This window comes from Dryobates pubescens, chromosome 26 (assembly GCF_014839835.1).
Source record: "Dryobates pubescens isolate bDryPub1 chromosome 26, bDryPub1.pri, whole genome shotgun sequence".
In the NCBI taxonomy this organism is placed as follows: domain Eukaryota; kingdom Metazoa; phylum Chordata; class Aves; order Piciformes; family Picidae; genus Dryobates; species Dryobates pubescens.
The window spans coordinates 6,111,889-6,125,368 of NC_071637.1; the positions used below are offsets into that span (position 1 = coordinate 6,111,889).

General features: G+C 53.7%; 1 protein-coding gene across 1 annotated transcript; it reads left to right on the top strand.

The window, feature by feature from the left end:
- The first annotated feature begins 577 nt into the window (after positions 1 to 577).
- On the top strand, positions 578 to 10,407 carry LPIN3 (lipin 3). Its single transcript, XM_054173349.1, has 19 exons — positions 578 to 779; positions 1,933 to 2,028; positions 2,783 to 3,009; positions 3,238 to 3,345; positions 3,774 to 3,894; positions 4,077 to 4,503; positions 5,269 to 5,368; positions 5,490 to 5,650; positions 5,731 to 5,824; positions 6,028 to 6,097; positions 6,690 to 6,782; positions 7,203 to 7,264; positions 7,524 to 7,653; positions 7,909 to 8,057; positions 8,221 to 8,307; positions 9,374 to 9,526; positions 9,805 to 9,916; positions 10,020 to 10,123; positions 10,252 to 10,407. Exons 1-19 carry the CDS (start codon positions 588 to 590, stop codon positions 10,394 to 10,396), a joined length of 2,631 nt encoding a protein of 876 aa, XP_054029324.1. The 5' UTR covers positions 578 to 587; the 3' UTR covers positions 10,397 to 10,407.
- The last annotated feature ends 3,073 nt before the right edge of the window (positions 10,408 to 13,480 follow it).

Sequence of the window (13,480 nt, forward strand, 5' to 3'; positions counted from 1 at the left end):
CCTCTTTGCTGGCATTTCCTGGGAAGATGGATGATGGCAGCAAGGGCTGAGGTGTGAAGAGCTCTGGCTTTTACAAGAGCCAAGCCTGGCAGATTTGGCAGTGCCCAGGTGGGACGCCTTCTCCAAGTGGGAAACACTAGGTTTGGATTCTGTTCCAAGTGGGCATGTGGTGTAGGCAGCAGCTCCTCAAACTTCCCACCTCTCTGCCCTGACATTGTTTGGGTTCCTGGACAGTGCAGGGCAGAAGGTCCTTGCTGACAGTTTGATTGCAAAGGTAAGACTTTTCCCTCCCTAGGGGCAAATGCGATGGTGCATCCCAATGGCCAAGGCTGGTCTCCTCCATGTGGGATGCAGTAGTGCTCTGGCTCCTGGCCTGTTTTCTGGTGCTCACAGAGGCCCTGGGTGGTAGTCATCAAGATCCTTCATGTGTTTGGCTCCGTTTCCCTAGAGGTTTACATGTCCCTGTGATGGGGCTGTGTTTACAGCCGAGAAATGACTCTCCTGGGGTAAACTCAGATTGCATTCAGCTGCTGGAGCCCTCTTCCCCACCTGAGTCTCTGCCTGTCTCTCGCTCGCAGTCTCAGACGATGAACTACGTGGGGCAGCTGGCCGAGACCGTCTTTGTCACCGTGAAGGAGCTGTACCGGGGCCTGAACCCTGCCACGCTGACAGGCTGCATCGATGTGCTGGTGGTGAGGCAGCCCGATGGCTCCTTCCGCTGCTCCCCCTTCCACGTGCGCTTCGGGAAGCTGGGAGTGCTGCGCTCCGGGGAGAAGGTGGTAAGTGACCTGCTGGATGGGTGTGCAGTGGTGGAGACATTCTTGACCGTGAGTCTGGGGAGGCACTGGAACAGGTTGCCCAGGGAGCTTGTGGCTGCCCCTTCCCTGGAGGTGTGTGGTAGGTTAATGCCTATCCTGAAAGAGAAACAACAGGGGGGAGGGCTTGCGAGTGCTTTGCCCTCCCTGCAGGGCATTTTCCCCCTGGGAAACTGAGTCTGTTCCACTCCCCCTCCCTGCCCAGCTAGGGTATAAAAAGCAGGGCATTGCAGCCGTTAGCTCTCTCCTTGGCTCCTGCCTCTCCTGGATGAGAGCTACCGTGGCTGCTTTCCTGCTCCTCTGCCGTGCGGTCGGGCCTGATCCTTCTCCCTGCTGCCTCCACACCTCTTCAGAGAGACTGGTTTTGTATTCTTCTTCTTCTCCCCCCTCCCATCCATCCTTGTTCCTTGCCCTTGTGAACCTTGCCTGTTATTGTTACATATATATTGTTTAAAGAAAACTCTTTACCTCTCTACTTCCAAGCTGACTCCAAGTTATTGTTTGGTGGATTTGCTCCTTCCCTTTCTTTTTGCTCTCTGTTGGGAGGGAGGAAGGGGAAGCGATTCTCAGCCTTGCCCCCATCTGAGCTCTGAACTCCCAGTTAAGGCTTAAACCATCACAAGGTGTTCAAGGCCAGGCTGGATGAAGCCTTGAGCAACCTGGGCTGGTGGGAGGTGTCCCTGCCCATGGCAGGGGGGTTGGAACTGGATGATCTTTAAGGAGTCTTCCAACCTAAACTGTTTGATGGATCTGTGATATCTAGATCAGGATGATGCTTACTCTCTGGCATCTCCAGATCTAGGATCTTCGGTAGATCTTCAACAATCTCTGGGTTAATCCTGGGTCTGGAGACACTAGAGAGGTGGATTATGAAAGGACTTTGAGGGGGAATGGGAGCCTTGCCAGTTTATGGAGGGGATGCCTCCAAAAGGAACTCCTCCTCTTCCAGGGGGGATTGTACTTCTGAGCAAAACTGGGAGAGGTCCCTTGCCTCAAAGGCTGAGTGGCCATCAGCACTCTGAACAACCCCAATGCATCTTCTCCTTTGGGAAGTGCCTTTCTGCATGCTGCTGGGTGAATGGGTTCAGAGGGATGAGCTGCTTCTGCCGCTTGCCAGGTTGACATTGAAATCAATGGGGAGCCTGTGGACCTGCACATGAAGCTGGGTGACAATGGAGAGGCCTTCTTTGTCCAGGAGTCAGATGAGAAAGAGGTTGGTGATGACAAGGTGCTGCTGGGCTGTGTCTTCCTATGACCACCTGAAAGTGCATGCTTGAGGTGGAAGGACTGGGTTTGGACTGCTCTTCTTCCCCAGCATGGCTCCATTATCCCCTCTGATGTTTTGTGTGTCCAGAAAGGTTCCTACCTGAAGGACCTTGTGAGCAATGTGGAGGATCTGAACACTGGAGCATCCTGAGGGACCATTAGACCAAATATATGCATCCCAGACTGTCCTCTATCAATGGCTGTGGCTGCTGGCCAGACAGGCAGATCTCTTGGAACTTGGCCCCTTGGGGCATCTTGTGACAGGGATGAGAGAGAGCCAGATGCTGTGGCACACTGCCTGCTCCACTGGGAAGCAGGATGAGACTAGTTGTGGGTTCCAGCAATCTTGGCAGCTCTCTCCCAGGCTGTCTTGTGGTCGCTGCTAGCTTGAGCTGGGTTTGAGAGCAGGGAGAGGGCTCTAGAGCTGAATCCTTTTTGATTGTAATTCTGGTCTCATGGTGCCATCTCCTGTCTGCCTCTCCTTGCCTTTAGCTTGTAGCTGGGTAGGTCTGCTTCCTTTCCATTCACTTGTATGGACAAAACCTTTACTCTTGGGCCTAGACACAAAGCCACCCCCAAGATGAGGGCTCAGTGGCGTTGGTTGTGCTCATGGCTTATGTTGCATGGACAAGAGCTGTGTGCTGCCAGGCTGGGAAGGAGGGTGCTGGAGCTGATGGGATCTTCCCATCCTTGTTTTGCAGGGCAGCATCCCCTCCTGCCTCTGCACATCCCCCATGGGGCAGAGCCCAGAGGATGCTGCTCAGTCATCTTGGGGGCAGGAGATCTCCAGTGCTGAAGCCACCCTGCCCAAGAGGCGGCACCGGAGGAAGCCCAAGTGGCAGGAGGTGCCAGGCTCTGAGTTAGAAGGCTGTGAGGAGACCCAGAGTGAGGTGTCCATGGAGGAGCTGTGCAAGCTGCCAGCTCCCAGGTGAGCTGCTTGGTCTGGGCAGGGAGATGCAGTGGCTCAAGCCTGTAGGTTTGCTTGGTGATGCCCAGCAGTATTGAAATGAGGGGTGGGGAGGGTAGTCTTTCACGTTGGAGCTCAGCCTCCTGTGGACTAGAAAGCCAGTGGAAATAAAGTGGGCTACCACTGGTTTTCCAGGTGAGGAGGCTGGTGCTTGAGAGTAGCATAACTGACCTCTTTGCTCATCTGCAGTGATTCATTGTATTTCTCCTTCACTGAGCTGCCTGAAGAAGAAACCAGGTCACTGCAGTCCCCAGAGATGCACCCTTACTCTGATGGGGAGCTGGGATCCATGGACAGGTAACAGACAAAGCCAGGGTCATCTGCTCATCTTTGGTGAGAGCAGGGGACATGCCTTGTGGCTGGGAAGGTGGTAAGCAAGAGGGATTTGGGGTGACAGGAGAGGAGGTCTTTCCTGTCCTGATATGGTGTGGCTGGAGGAAAGCTCAGAGCCCATGAGGGATGCTTCTGGCCATGGTCACAGATGTAAGAAGACTCTACTCAGGGTTTTCCTGCCTATGCTGCTGAGCTGCTTCTGGACAACCAGTGGCACAGAACTTTGCTTCCTGTAGGTCCTGCTCATTTGCAAGTGGATAGTCTTGTGGGACAGAACTGACTCTATGGGAAACCAACCTTACAGGGTTCTTGGCCCTAAGTGTCCTTTCAATGATAGGAAAGCATGGGTCTGTAGAGTAGGTGAGGTCCCATATTGCCTTCTGTTTTTGCAGCCCCACCTTGAGTCATCCCTCTTCTCCCAGAAGTGACTCTGAGCTGGAGATCAGACCACGGGAGAATCTTGCTCTAGGAGCTGAATCCCACATGCAGTGGACCTGGGGAAAGCTCCCTCAGGTGAGTCTCTACTCTTGCTCCTCTCTACCAGCTGATGGGGGGATGGGTGGGGGGTGTGTGTGTGTCTGAAAAGCCTACAGGAAAGTGAAGGATGCTGTGGCCAGGCAGCCTCAGGGCAGTTGTCCTCTTCTGCCTGATGCTTTGAGTAACATCTTCAAACCTGTTCTCCTGCTTTCCTTGAGGTGAATAAATCTGAACAAGTTGAACCAGCAAAGTCCACAAAGACCATTGCTACTGCAGCAGCCAGTGCCTTTGCAACATCAGCCCCAGTGCATGAGGCAAGCCATCTTGTTGCCACCTCTGAAGGTCTGGGAGGAGGTCCAAGCCCAGCAGAATTTCAGGACATGCCTTGTTCTTCCACTGTGTTTGTTGTTAAGCCAACACCCACACCTCAGGATGGGAATAGCCTCTCTGGACTGAAGGACATCCCCAGTCCTGTGGGGGCAGAGAGCTTGTTGGAGGCCTCCTCAACCTTACAGAAGAGGCAGGAGGGAGATGGGAGTGTTGTGCCAGAGGTTCAGCCAGATGTGGAGCCAGAGGGAGCTGCTGCTCTGAGGCAGGTGGGCTCAGAGGGCCTTGAGTCACAGCTGGAAAGCCAGAGGAGGCAAGGTGAGTGGTGACAGGTGCTGCTGGAAGAGGTCTTTGAGCCTGCTGATGTGTCTGACTTGGGTGGTTCATTCAGTGTAACTCCTTCCTGAGTGCCTTTGCTCAGCAAGGTGACATGTTTGCTTGTGCTAAAAGCTCCTTTTGAAGAGGTATTCCTCACACTTCCTCCTCCTCCTAGCCCCCCAGGAAAACATGCTTGCTTTGTCTCCTGAAGGTCCATCCTTAGATGGCTCTACTTTTGCTTGCTTAGAAGATTTCTCAGCAGTATAAATCATACCTTAAGTGGAAGTGTCTGGCAGTGCCTGACTTGTGTCTTCTTCCCAAGCATGCCAAGTCAGGTGAACAAAGCATGCTTAAGCCTCCCTTGATGGTGTGTTTAAGGACTTCTGTGTTGTCAAATGTCCTAAGCAACCTTATCCTTCTAGCCAGCACAAGTTCAGAACAAAACTGTCTCCCTGAAGAGGAGATGCTTGGGGTTCCCCACTGTACAGAGAGGTAACTCATAACAAGCTGTTACCTTGCATATGGGGCTCATTTCAAACACCACCTTGAGATTGTCATAGCAGAACACAGGCAGGACTCTGGCTTGTCATTTGGGTCCTCTCATGCCAGTGCAGCTGTCTTGAGGTACTTCTGCTGCTGTTGATTTAAATCAGCTTTTCAGGTAGGAAAAGAGATGCCCTCTTCATGTGATAGGATGATGCTCTGTAGATACTGAGATGGTTGGAGTGGTGATTCCAGCTTTCTCCTTTCTGTCTGTGCGTTGAGGCTCTCCCAAAAGAAGTCTTCACTTGGGTCCCAGTGATGTTTATCTGGAAGACCTCTCCAAACAGGATGAGGAGCAGGTGGCTCTCTATTCCCCCAGGAGGTATGGGTTGCCCTAGCCAGCCAGGCTTGGAGCTTCTTGAGCCATTTCTGTTACAGCAAAGGAGAGAGGTATGTCTGAAGCTGTTGCCTGATGTTGCCACTGCTGCTTCTCTTGCTGGTAGTGACACAGAGCAGAGTTCACAGTCTGTGGCAGACCCTGGCAATCCTCAGCTGCCGTCTGACACTCCTGCTGAGACCCCCGTGGACTCTCACCCTGATTCAATGCCCACCATTGCTCTGTCACTGTGTGGAGGCCTGGGTGGCAGCAGGCAGATCTCTCATGGTAGGTTGAGGGGAGGGGGATCTGCTGTCCTGAAATCCATTCCATACACCAGTGGTATGACACGATCTCCCTCTCACCAGAGAAGTTCATGGAGCACATGGTCTCCTACCAGCAGTTTGCTGAGAATCCAGGACTCATTGATGACCCAAACCTGGTGATATTGATCAACAAGGAGTGAGTGGCATGTACTTTCTGCTGCTTCATCCCCAGGCAGCTGGTGGGCACCTTTGTCCCAGCAGAAACACTCCTGTGGGAGTGTGATTCCAATCTAGACAATGCCTAAACTGCAGCAGTTGTGGCCGTGCTGCATGGTGGTGATCTAGAAACAGCCCTGTCTCCAGGAGTGATGATATTCCCATCCTTCTTGCTTCTTCCAGGTACTACAACTGGGTAGTGGCTGCTCCCATGATCCTGTCCCTGCAGGCTTTCCAGAAGAACCTTCCTCAGGTCAGTGACACAACATATTTATTGGCCATGCTTCTTGGTGGGGCTTGAAGGCTGCAGAAGACCAAGTTCCCCATCTGGGGGTTTGCAGGCAGTCTGGGGCAGAGCTGAGCATCACTCCAGCCCACAAACCCTGAGGTCTGTCCTTTCCCCCAGAGAGACCTTAGGGTGGCTTTGGAATACCTGGGTACCACTGATGCTTAGAAAGCAGAGGTTTCCTTGTCAAAAAGCTCCTGTTCTGATGGTTGTATCTAGGCAAAGCTGGCCAGAGCCATGGGACCTGGCAGTCTGGAGGATTTTTAGACTGCAGAAACCTACTCCAAGGCTCTGCAGACTTTTCTGGGGTTATAGAATAAGGCATCTAGATCATCTTTTTCTAGCTACAAGAAGGGAACTAGTCATTGTACCCTTCCTCCCCGCCCCCCCCCCCCCCCCCCAAAAAAAAAAACCAATCCCACCTCACAATGTAGCAGGAGTCCTATCCTGTGAATAACCTTGTAAAGGAAATCCAGCCTGGACAAGGGTCTCCTCAGCCTGTTGGCAGCTGAGCTTCCCTGGGCTGAGGATAGACTTCATCCCATGTGCTGTCACACAGAGCACCATTGACCAACTGGTGAAGGAGAAGATGCCCAAGAAAGGTGGCAGGTGGTGGTTCTCCTGGAGGAGGAGAGAATTTCCAGTGGAGAAGGTATGTTTGCAGCAGCAACCCCAGGGGACAGGAATCGTCCTGGTGGTTGGCAGGGGTGGGGATAGGAGAGCAGCAGGGTCTTGGGGCGACCTGGGGCTGAGTAGGAGTGCAGCATGTTGGCAAGGTGACTTCTGAAGGTTGCTGCCATCCCCTCAGTTCTGAGCAGCAGAACACATAGTGATAGAATAATGTGGATCTTGTTATGGTGAGACCTCTTGCCACATCCTCCTTGTGCCACAGCCCAGGCATTGCCTGTGCTTGCTGCTCTCCCTTCCCAACTGCAGCACCAGGCTGCGGTGGTTCTTCCATGGGGCAGTGCCTTTGTGAAGGCAGGGGAGGCACCATGCAAGTAGCAATAAAGCACAGCAGCTCCTGCCCTTGGCACTGAGGTGCTCTAATGCCATCTCTCTCTGCCTGCAGCAGCATTCAAGGCCAGGAATAGCCAGCGTGGAGACAGTGCAGCCCAGCTCTGCTCAGCAGAGGTGAGTACCTCCCTCCCAGACTGCCTTTAGGAGTCTCTGCATGCTTCTGACCTCCTCTTAACTGGCCAGTTGTTCCCCAGCCACCCCAGGGTATTAGCAGAGAGCTCTGTTAGGGCTCTGGCTCCCCAAGTCAAGCTCCTGTGTGACTGCTTCCTGGTGGGTGGGGTGTCCTGGGTTGCCCCCAGGTGTGCCATAGTGCTGAAGGGGAAAGCCATGGCCTGCAGAGTAAAGTCAATGTATTCTTCCCTCCTTTGATTAGGCAGGAGGAAGAGAAGTCATCCAGTGATGATGAACCTCTGCAGCCTGGGGACATGCTGGAGGTGGCTGCCCCTGCACACCGCTCCCAGCCCACCTACAGGAGATCCCTGCGGCTCTCCTCCGAGCAGATCGTGCGTGCTTCCTCCTGCTCCTCCTCCTCCTCCACTGCCTGGGGGCACTCCCCCCCCACCCCCCTTACACAGGGCTTTCTGTACTTCTGACTTCTTGCTTTCATAAGGCAGCCAAGTGTTTAGCCCTGGGTGGCCACCTTGTAGAGGTGTTCGGTGTCTGGTCCGGTCAGATGGCAGCCTGGCCTCCAGCAAGCCTTGGACTGGTGCGAATCTGTGCTGGCACCACCACTGGCTTTTTGTTCTCCCCTGCCACAGGAGAGGCTGAGTCTGCAGGAAGGCCCCAACGAGGTGGCATTCAGTGTGACAACTCAGTACCAGGGCACGTGTCGCTGTGAGGCCACCATCTACTTGTGGAACTGGGATGACAAAGTGGTGATCTCGGACATCGATGGCACCATCACCAGGTAAGAACCTCTCTCCCACACCGCATCCTGGCTCCCTTCCAGCAGGGAAAATGTCCTATTCAAGGCTTGCAGAGGCAGTCAGGAGGGACCCCAAGGCCCTTCATGGTTGAAGGGGATGCCCACCAGGTTGAATCAGCCTAACTTGATCTCTCTTTCCTTGTAGGTCAGATGCGCTTGGGCACATCTTGCCACATCTGGGAAAAGACTGGACTCATCATGGCATTGTTAAGCTCTTCCACAAAATCCACCTGTAGGTATTAGATCAAGTGATGTCAAGGGGAGGTAGGAGAATGCTGGAGAGGCAGAGTGGGAGCCAGAATCAGGGTTCTTCAGTCACTGATGCTGGCCAAAACAGCCTCACTTCCTGCCTTTGATGATGGTTGGTGCTTGCTGTGCTGTCTGGGTGATGATGTGGGGTGAAAGCAGGGGGCTGCCCTGGGAAGGGTGAATGTTGATGGAGGTTTTGCTGAGCCCTGAAGGAGATGAGATCACACAGGACCACAGCTGTGAGGCCTCAGGCACAGCCTGACACCTTTGGGTCTCTGTGCAGTGGTGGCATGAAGGTTCACCCCTCATTTGGGTGCCAGTAGCCTTTATGGGTGCCCAGTTACACTTCCCATGTCTCCAGGGTGCTGTGATGTCCTCGGGGCCACCATCCCACTCCAGGCTACCTTAGCTGTCCCCAGGACAGCCAATGTGCCTCGGGGTGGGATGTTGTCCCTGCACCCGCTGGAGCCTGGCAGCAGGTCCCAGCAGAGCCTGGCCTTGAGCTCCATGTGCCTGGCCCCTGTGGCCACTAAGAGGCACTGTGGGCCCGTGAATGGTTTGTCCCAGCCCCTGGGTGGAGAAATAGGGGCTCCCACTCTACGGCATCTGGGGGTGCAGGACTGGGACTACCCTGTCTGACATCTCAGCTTCTCCTGCACCTTGTCCTTCTGCCAGCTGTGCTGTCTGCCTGGGGGGTCTGCAGTGCTGCGCCTGGCTCCCCACAAGCTGCAGTCATCCCCAAGATGAAGGTCCTGGCCCAGGGGTCCCATCTGGGTGCCCAGATACTAAGCAAAGGGCACTTGGCAGCCAGGATGGGTGTGCAGCTGCTGGGAAGGGCCTGGAGGGTGGTATGGGGTCCCTCTCCAGCACTGCTCCTCATCAGTGGGATGAGGGGAATCTGTCCTGCCATCTGGCTTGCTGAAGGGGTGAAACAGGGTTTGAGCTTAGGCCAGGTGCCCAATTTCTTCCTCTTTCTCCTCCTCCCCCCCCCCACCTCAGAGCAGGAGTGGGAGGACACCAGCCCAGAAGACTTCTTGTGCTCTCTCTAGGAATGGCTACAAGTTCCTCTACTGCTCTGCCAGAGCAATTGGCATGGCACACATCACCAAGGGCTACCTCAAATGGGTCAGTGAGCAAGGCTGTTGCCTCCCCAAGGGCCCCATCCTGCTTGCCCCCAGCAGCCTCTTCTCTGCCTTCCACAGGTACCACAATCTCTCCTCCTCCCCAGCCCTGCACCTCCTGTGTCTCTGGGGGTGGTCAGTGAGGGATGTCACAGCTTCAAACTGCTTCTGGCCTCCTGGGTGCAGGATGCCTTTCATGGGAGGCAGCAGAGAAGCAGCCTGCCCTCCCTGGAGCTTCATGGGGAAGCTCCTGATACACAAAACCTCTCTTGCCCCTCAAACCACTCCTCTGAGCCCCATAGTCCTGGCCCCCTGGTGCCCCTCTGACCTCTGCTCTGTGCACACATCTTGTGCTGCAGGGAGGTGATTGAGAAGAAGCCAGAGGTGTTCAAGATTGCCTGCTTGATGGACATCCAGAACCTGTTTGCCACAAACCTGCCCTTCCACGCAGCCTTTGGGAACAGAGCCAGCGTGAGTGAGTGGAGCTCCTGGGGGGGAGGGAGAGAGGGCTCGGGCTGAGGTGGAGGCACTGCCTTCCTGCAGCTCTCTCACCTTGGTGGCCTGCCTTGGGCAGGATGTCTATGCCTACAAGCAGGTGGGCCTGCCAGAGAGCCGCATATTCACCGTCAACCCCAAGGGAGAGCTGATCCAGGAGCTCACCAAGAATCACAAGTCAACGTAAGCAACCTGCTCCTTCCTCAGCACCTTTGGGTTGATCTGCCTTTAACCCAGAGAAGCATCTCATGGGGTAGAAAAGCAAACCAAGCCCCAGTGACCCCAGTGCCACTTCTTCCCTGCCCTCGCAGGTACGAGCGGCTGTCGGAGCTGGTGGAGCTCATCTTCCCTCCCCTGGGCCAGGGGGGGAACGTGGCTCTGCTGTGGCCAGAGTACAGCCACTTCACCTACTGGAGAGCTCCACTGCCTGCTCTTGACTTGGAGGACTTTCCCTGACCCCATCACCTGTGGAGACCTGACTCGGGGCTCTCCTGTGCATCTTCTGCCAGGGCTGGATGCTTCAGCTGCATCTCCTCCTCTTTGCTGCTCAGCCATTTGGCACTTCTATTGCAGGTCACTTTCTGCACTAGAAACACCCATTTGGGGGGGTGGGGGGGTGTCAAAGTGGGGTAAGAGGGAGCTCCCACTCTACAAAAACTCCATTTACTAAATGAACAACCAACTGGTAGGAGCACTGTATTCATGTTCTCAACACCTTTAAAGCCTGGCTGCCTTTTAAAGGCAGGGGTGAGTCACTGTTATTTATTGATGAGCCTCTGGTGTAGTTATCACTGCCTCCAGTATGAGCAGTGTTACCAGACAGTCCAGCTACCTGCAGTTTGATTTTGGGTGGGTGGAAGCTACTGGGCTTTTGAGTGTCAGAGCAATAATTAATAAACAAATGCCTTCATCCAGGCTGCCTCTTGTCTGCTGTAGCCCTGTGCATGGGAGTGGGAAGTGTTAAAGTGTCCCCTGACAAATGTGGTTGGGTTTATCCTGATGGAGTGGCCTGTCCAGTGGTCTTGGTGGAAATAGGGGCAGGGCCTGTGGAGCAGCTGCACAAGAAAGGATTTGATTTTGCCTTTTCTTGCCTCCTACTTTCAGGTACAACATTTATTCAGTACAGGAAGCAAGCTCTGGCTCCGTGTGTGGATAAATCTTTTGCACAAGAGCTCATTCCTGTGCTGGAGTGTTCAGGCAAAGCTCAGGTGTCCTAAAGCAGGGGTGGGTTGGGATTCAACCAGCCTGTCCCTATATTGGCTGAAGGACTTCTCTGAACCCTGGCTGCCAGCACTGCTGTGTTCAGCCAGCCTGGTGCCCTTGCTGAGAGCAGGCTCAGCTCTAACCACACAAAAGCTGGGGAGGGATCTGGAGCACAGCCCTGTGAGGAGAGGCTGAGGGAGCTGGGGTTGCTTAGCCTGGAGAAGAGGAGGCTCAGGGCAGACCTTCTTGCTGTCTACAACTACCTGAAGGGTGGTTGTAGCCAGGTGGGGGTTGGTCTCTTCTCCCAGGCAACCAGCACCAGAACAAGAGGACACAGTCTCAAGCTGTGCCAGAGGAAGTTTAGACTGGATGTTAGGAGGAAATTTTTCAGAGAGAGTGATTGGCCATTGGAATGTGCTGCCCAGGGAGGTGGTGGAGTCACCATCTCTGGAGGTGTTTAGGAAGAGACTGGATGGGGTGCTTGGTGCCATGGTTTAGTTGATTAGATGGTGTTGGATGATAAGTTGGACTCGATCTCAAAGGTCTCTTCCAACCTGGTCTATTCTATTCTAAAACAAAACAGGCAGGAGCCCTGCTGGAGGGATCTAAGAGATGTGGTGCTGAGAGCCATGTCTTAATAGTGGACTTGGCAGTGCTGAGCTAATGGTCTCAATAGCAATCTTAAAGGTCTCTTCCAAACTCAATGACTCAGTGATTCCATGACTCTCCTTCCTTCAGCACTGTGAGTGAAAACCCTCTCCTTGTGCACCTGCCTCTGTGCTTGAGCTCTGCTTGTCTGAAAGCCACACAAGGCCTTGGGATCCTGGAAACCTCAGAAAGAAAGACTTTATTTTTTCCCCTCCTTTCCAGTACAAACAGCTTTGTGTTTTTTTTTCCTTTTCTTTTAAAATCTGAACAAATGCAGAAGGTTTAAAAACAACAAACCTTTCACCAGGATTAGTTACCAACTGCTTTGGAAAGCTGCCTCTGTGAGGACAACCCCACAGGCACCAGCTCCTTCCCTCTCTGCAAGCAAAACAAAACCAAAATAAAATGCCCTATTTTGTACCAAGTTCCTTTTACTTTTTAAACATGGGTAGCTGAGAACTGAGATACAAACTGTCCATAGCTTCAAGTGACTGTTCAGGAATAGTCCATACGTAGCACCATGTTCTGGAAGGTCAGACTTCTTCCTTGTCTTTTTTTTTCCTCTTATGGCCAGCCCCAGTTCCCTCTGTACTGGAGGAAGCTGCTGCTGTCGAGCTGCTCTTCAACCCAATCCTGGTCTGGGGAAGGGGTGAGCCTGGCTCTTGGCTTGATTTCTCTTTGGTTGCTGCAGCCCTTATCTCCCTGTTGTGAGAGGGGAGGGGGAAGGGGCTTGGGTGGGATGCTCCTCTGGGGCAAGGGCTGACTTGAAACTCCTTCTGTGGGCTGGGGAGGGGGGAAAATAGTTTTTGCTGTCTAAAAAGCAGGTTTTGTAGGATGCCCAAATGCAGCTGGAGGTTGCTCCTTGGCTGGAGAAGCATCTCAGCAGCTGCAGTGTTGCTCTGGATCTGGCAAAGCTCAGAGCAGCAAAAGTGGATCCTGGTGCTGTGGGCATCTGGTGGAGTGAGGAGTGAGAAGCCTGGTCCTCTCTCCCTGCTCCTACAGCTGATGGCCCATGCTCCTTTGGTAGGGGAAAGAGCCAGAGGGTTGCATCAGGGTAATGTGATGCAGCCAGTGGAGCTCAGTGATCCCTGTGGTCCTCCCTAGCCTAGAAGCATCTGTTCCAGAGAGCTGATCTGGTTTTGGGGGAGGAGAAAAGGCACCCAGATGCATCTCTGCTGGGAGCTGCTGCTGCTTCATGCTTCTCAGAGCCCAGTGCTGCTCTGTTGTTGCAAGGTGGAGGGGAGCAGGAGGGGAACTGTGGTTCAGAAGAGCAGGGGTGACCTGGTGAGGGTGACAAGCACAAAGTGGGAGCTGAAGAGTAGCTGGTGTGGAAGGATCTGTGAGCTGCAATGCTGAGCATGTTCCTCTGCTATAAAGTGCCAGAGCTGGTCAGATGGAAGCTCTTTAACTTTCTCTTCATCTTTTCTGGTTGTGAAGACACTGGTGGCTGGGCTCCCCAGGAGAGGTGGATTTTGTGTGCAATAGCTGCATAGTCCAGGTGCCTGTTCCACAGGGCAAGGCTGGAGTTCCTGAGGACTCTGTACAACCTTCTACAGCCTGCATGTTTAGGGAAACTAGAGTCAAATGGAGGCAATAACTTTCTCAATCCCAGGCTGAGTAGAGGCCTTTGCATAGGTGCTCTGCCTTCTTCCATGTGGTGTGGCTCCTTCAGGGCTGTTGGCATCCCCG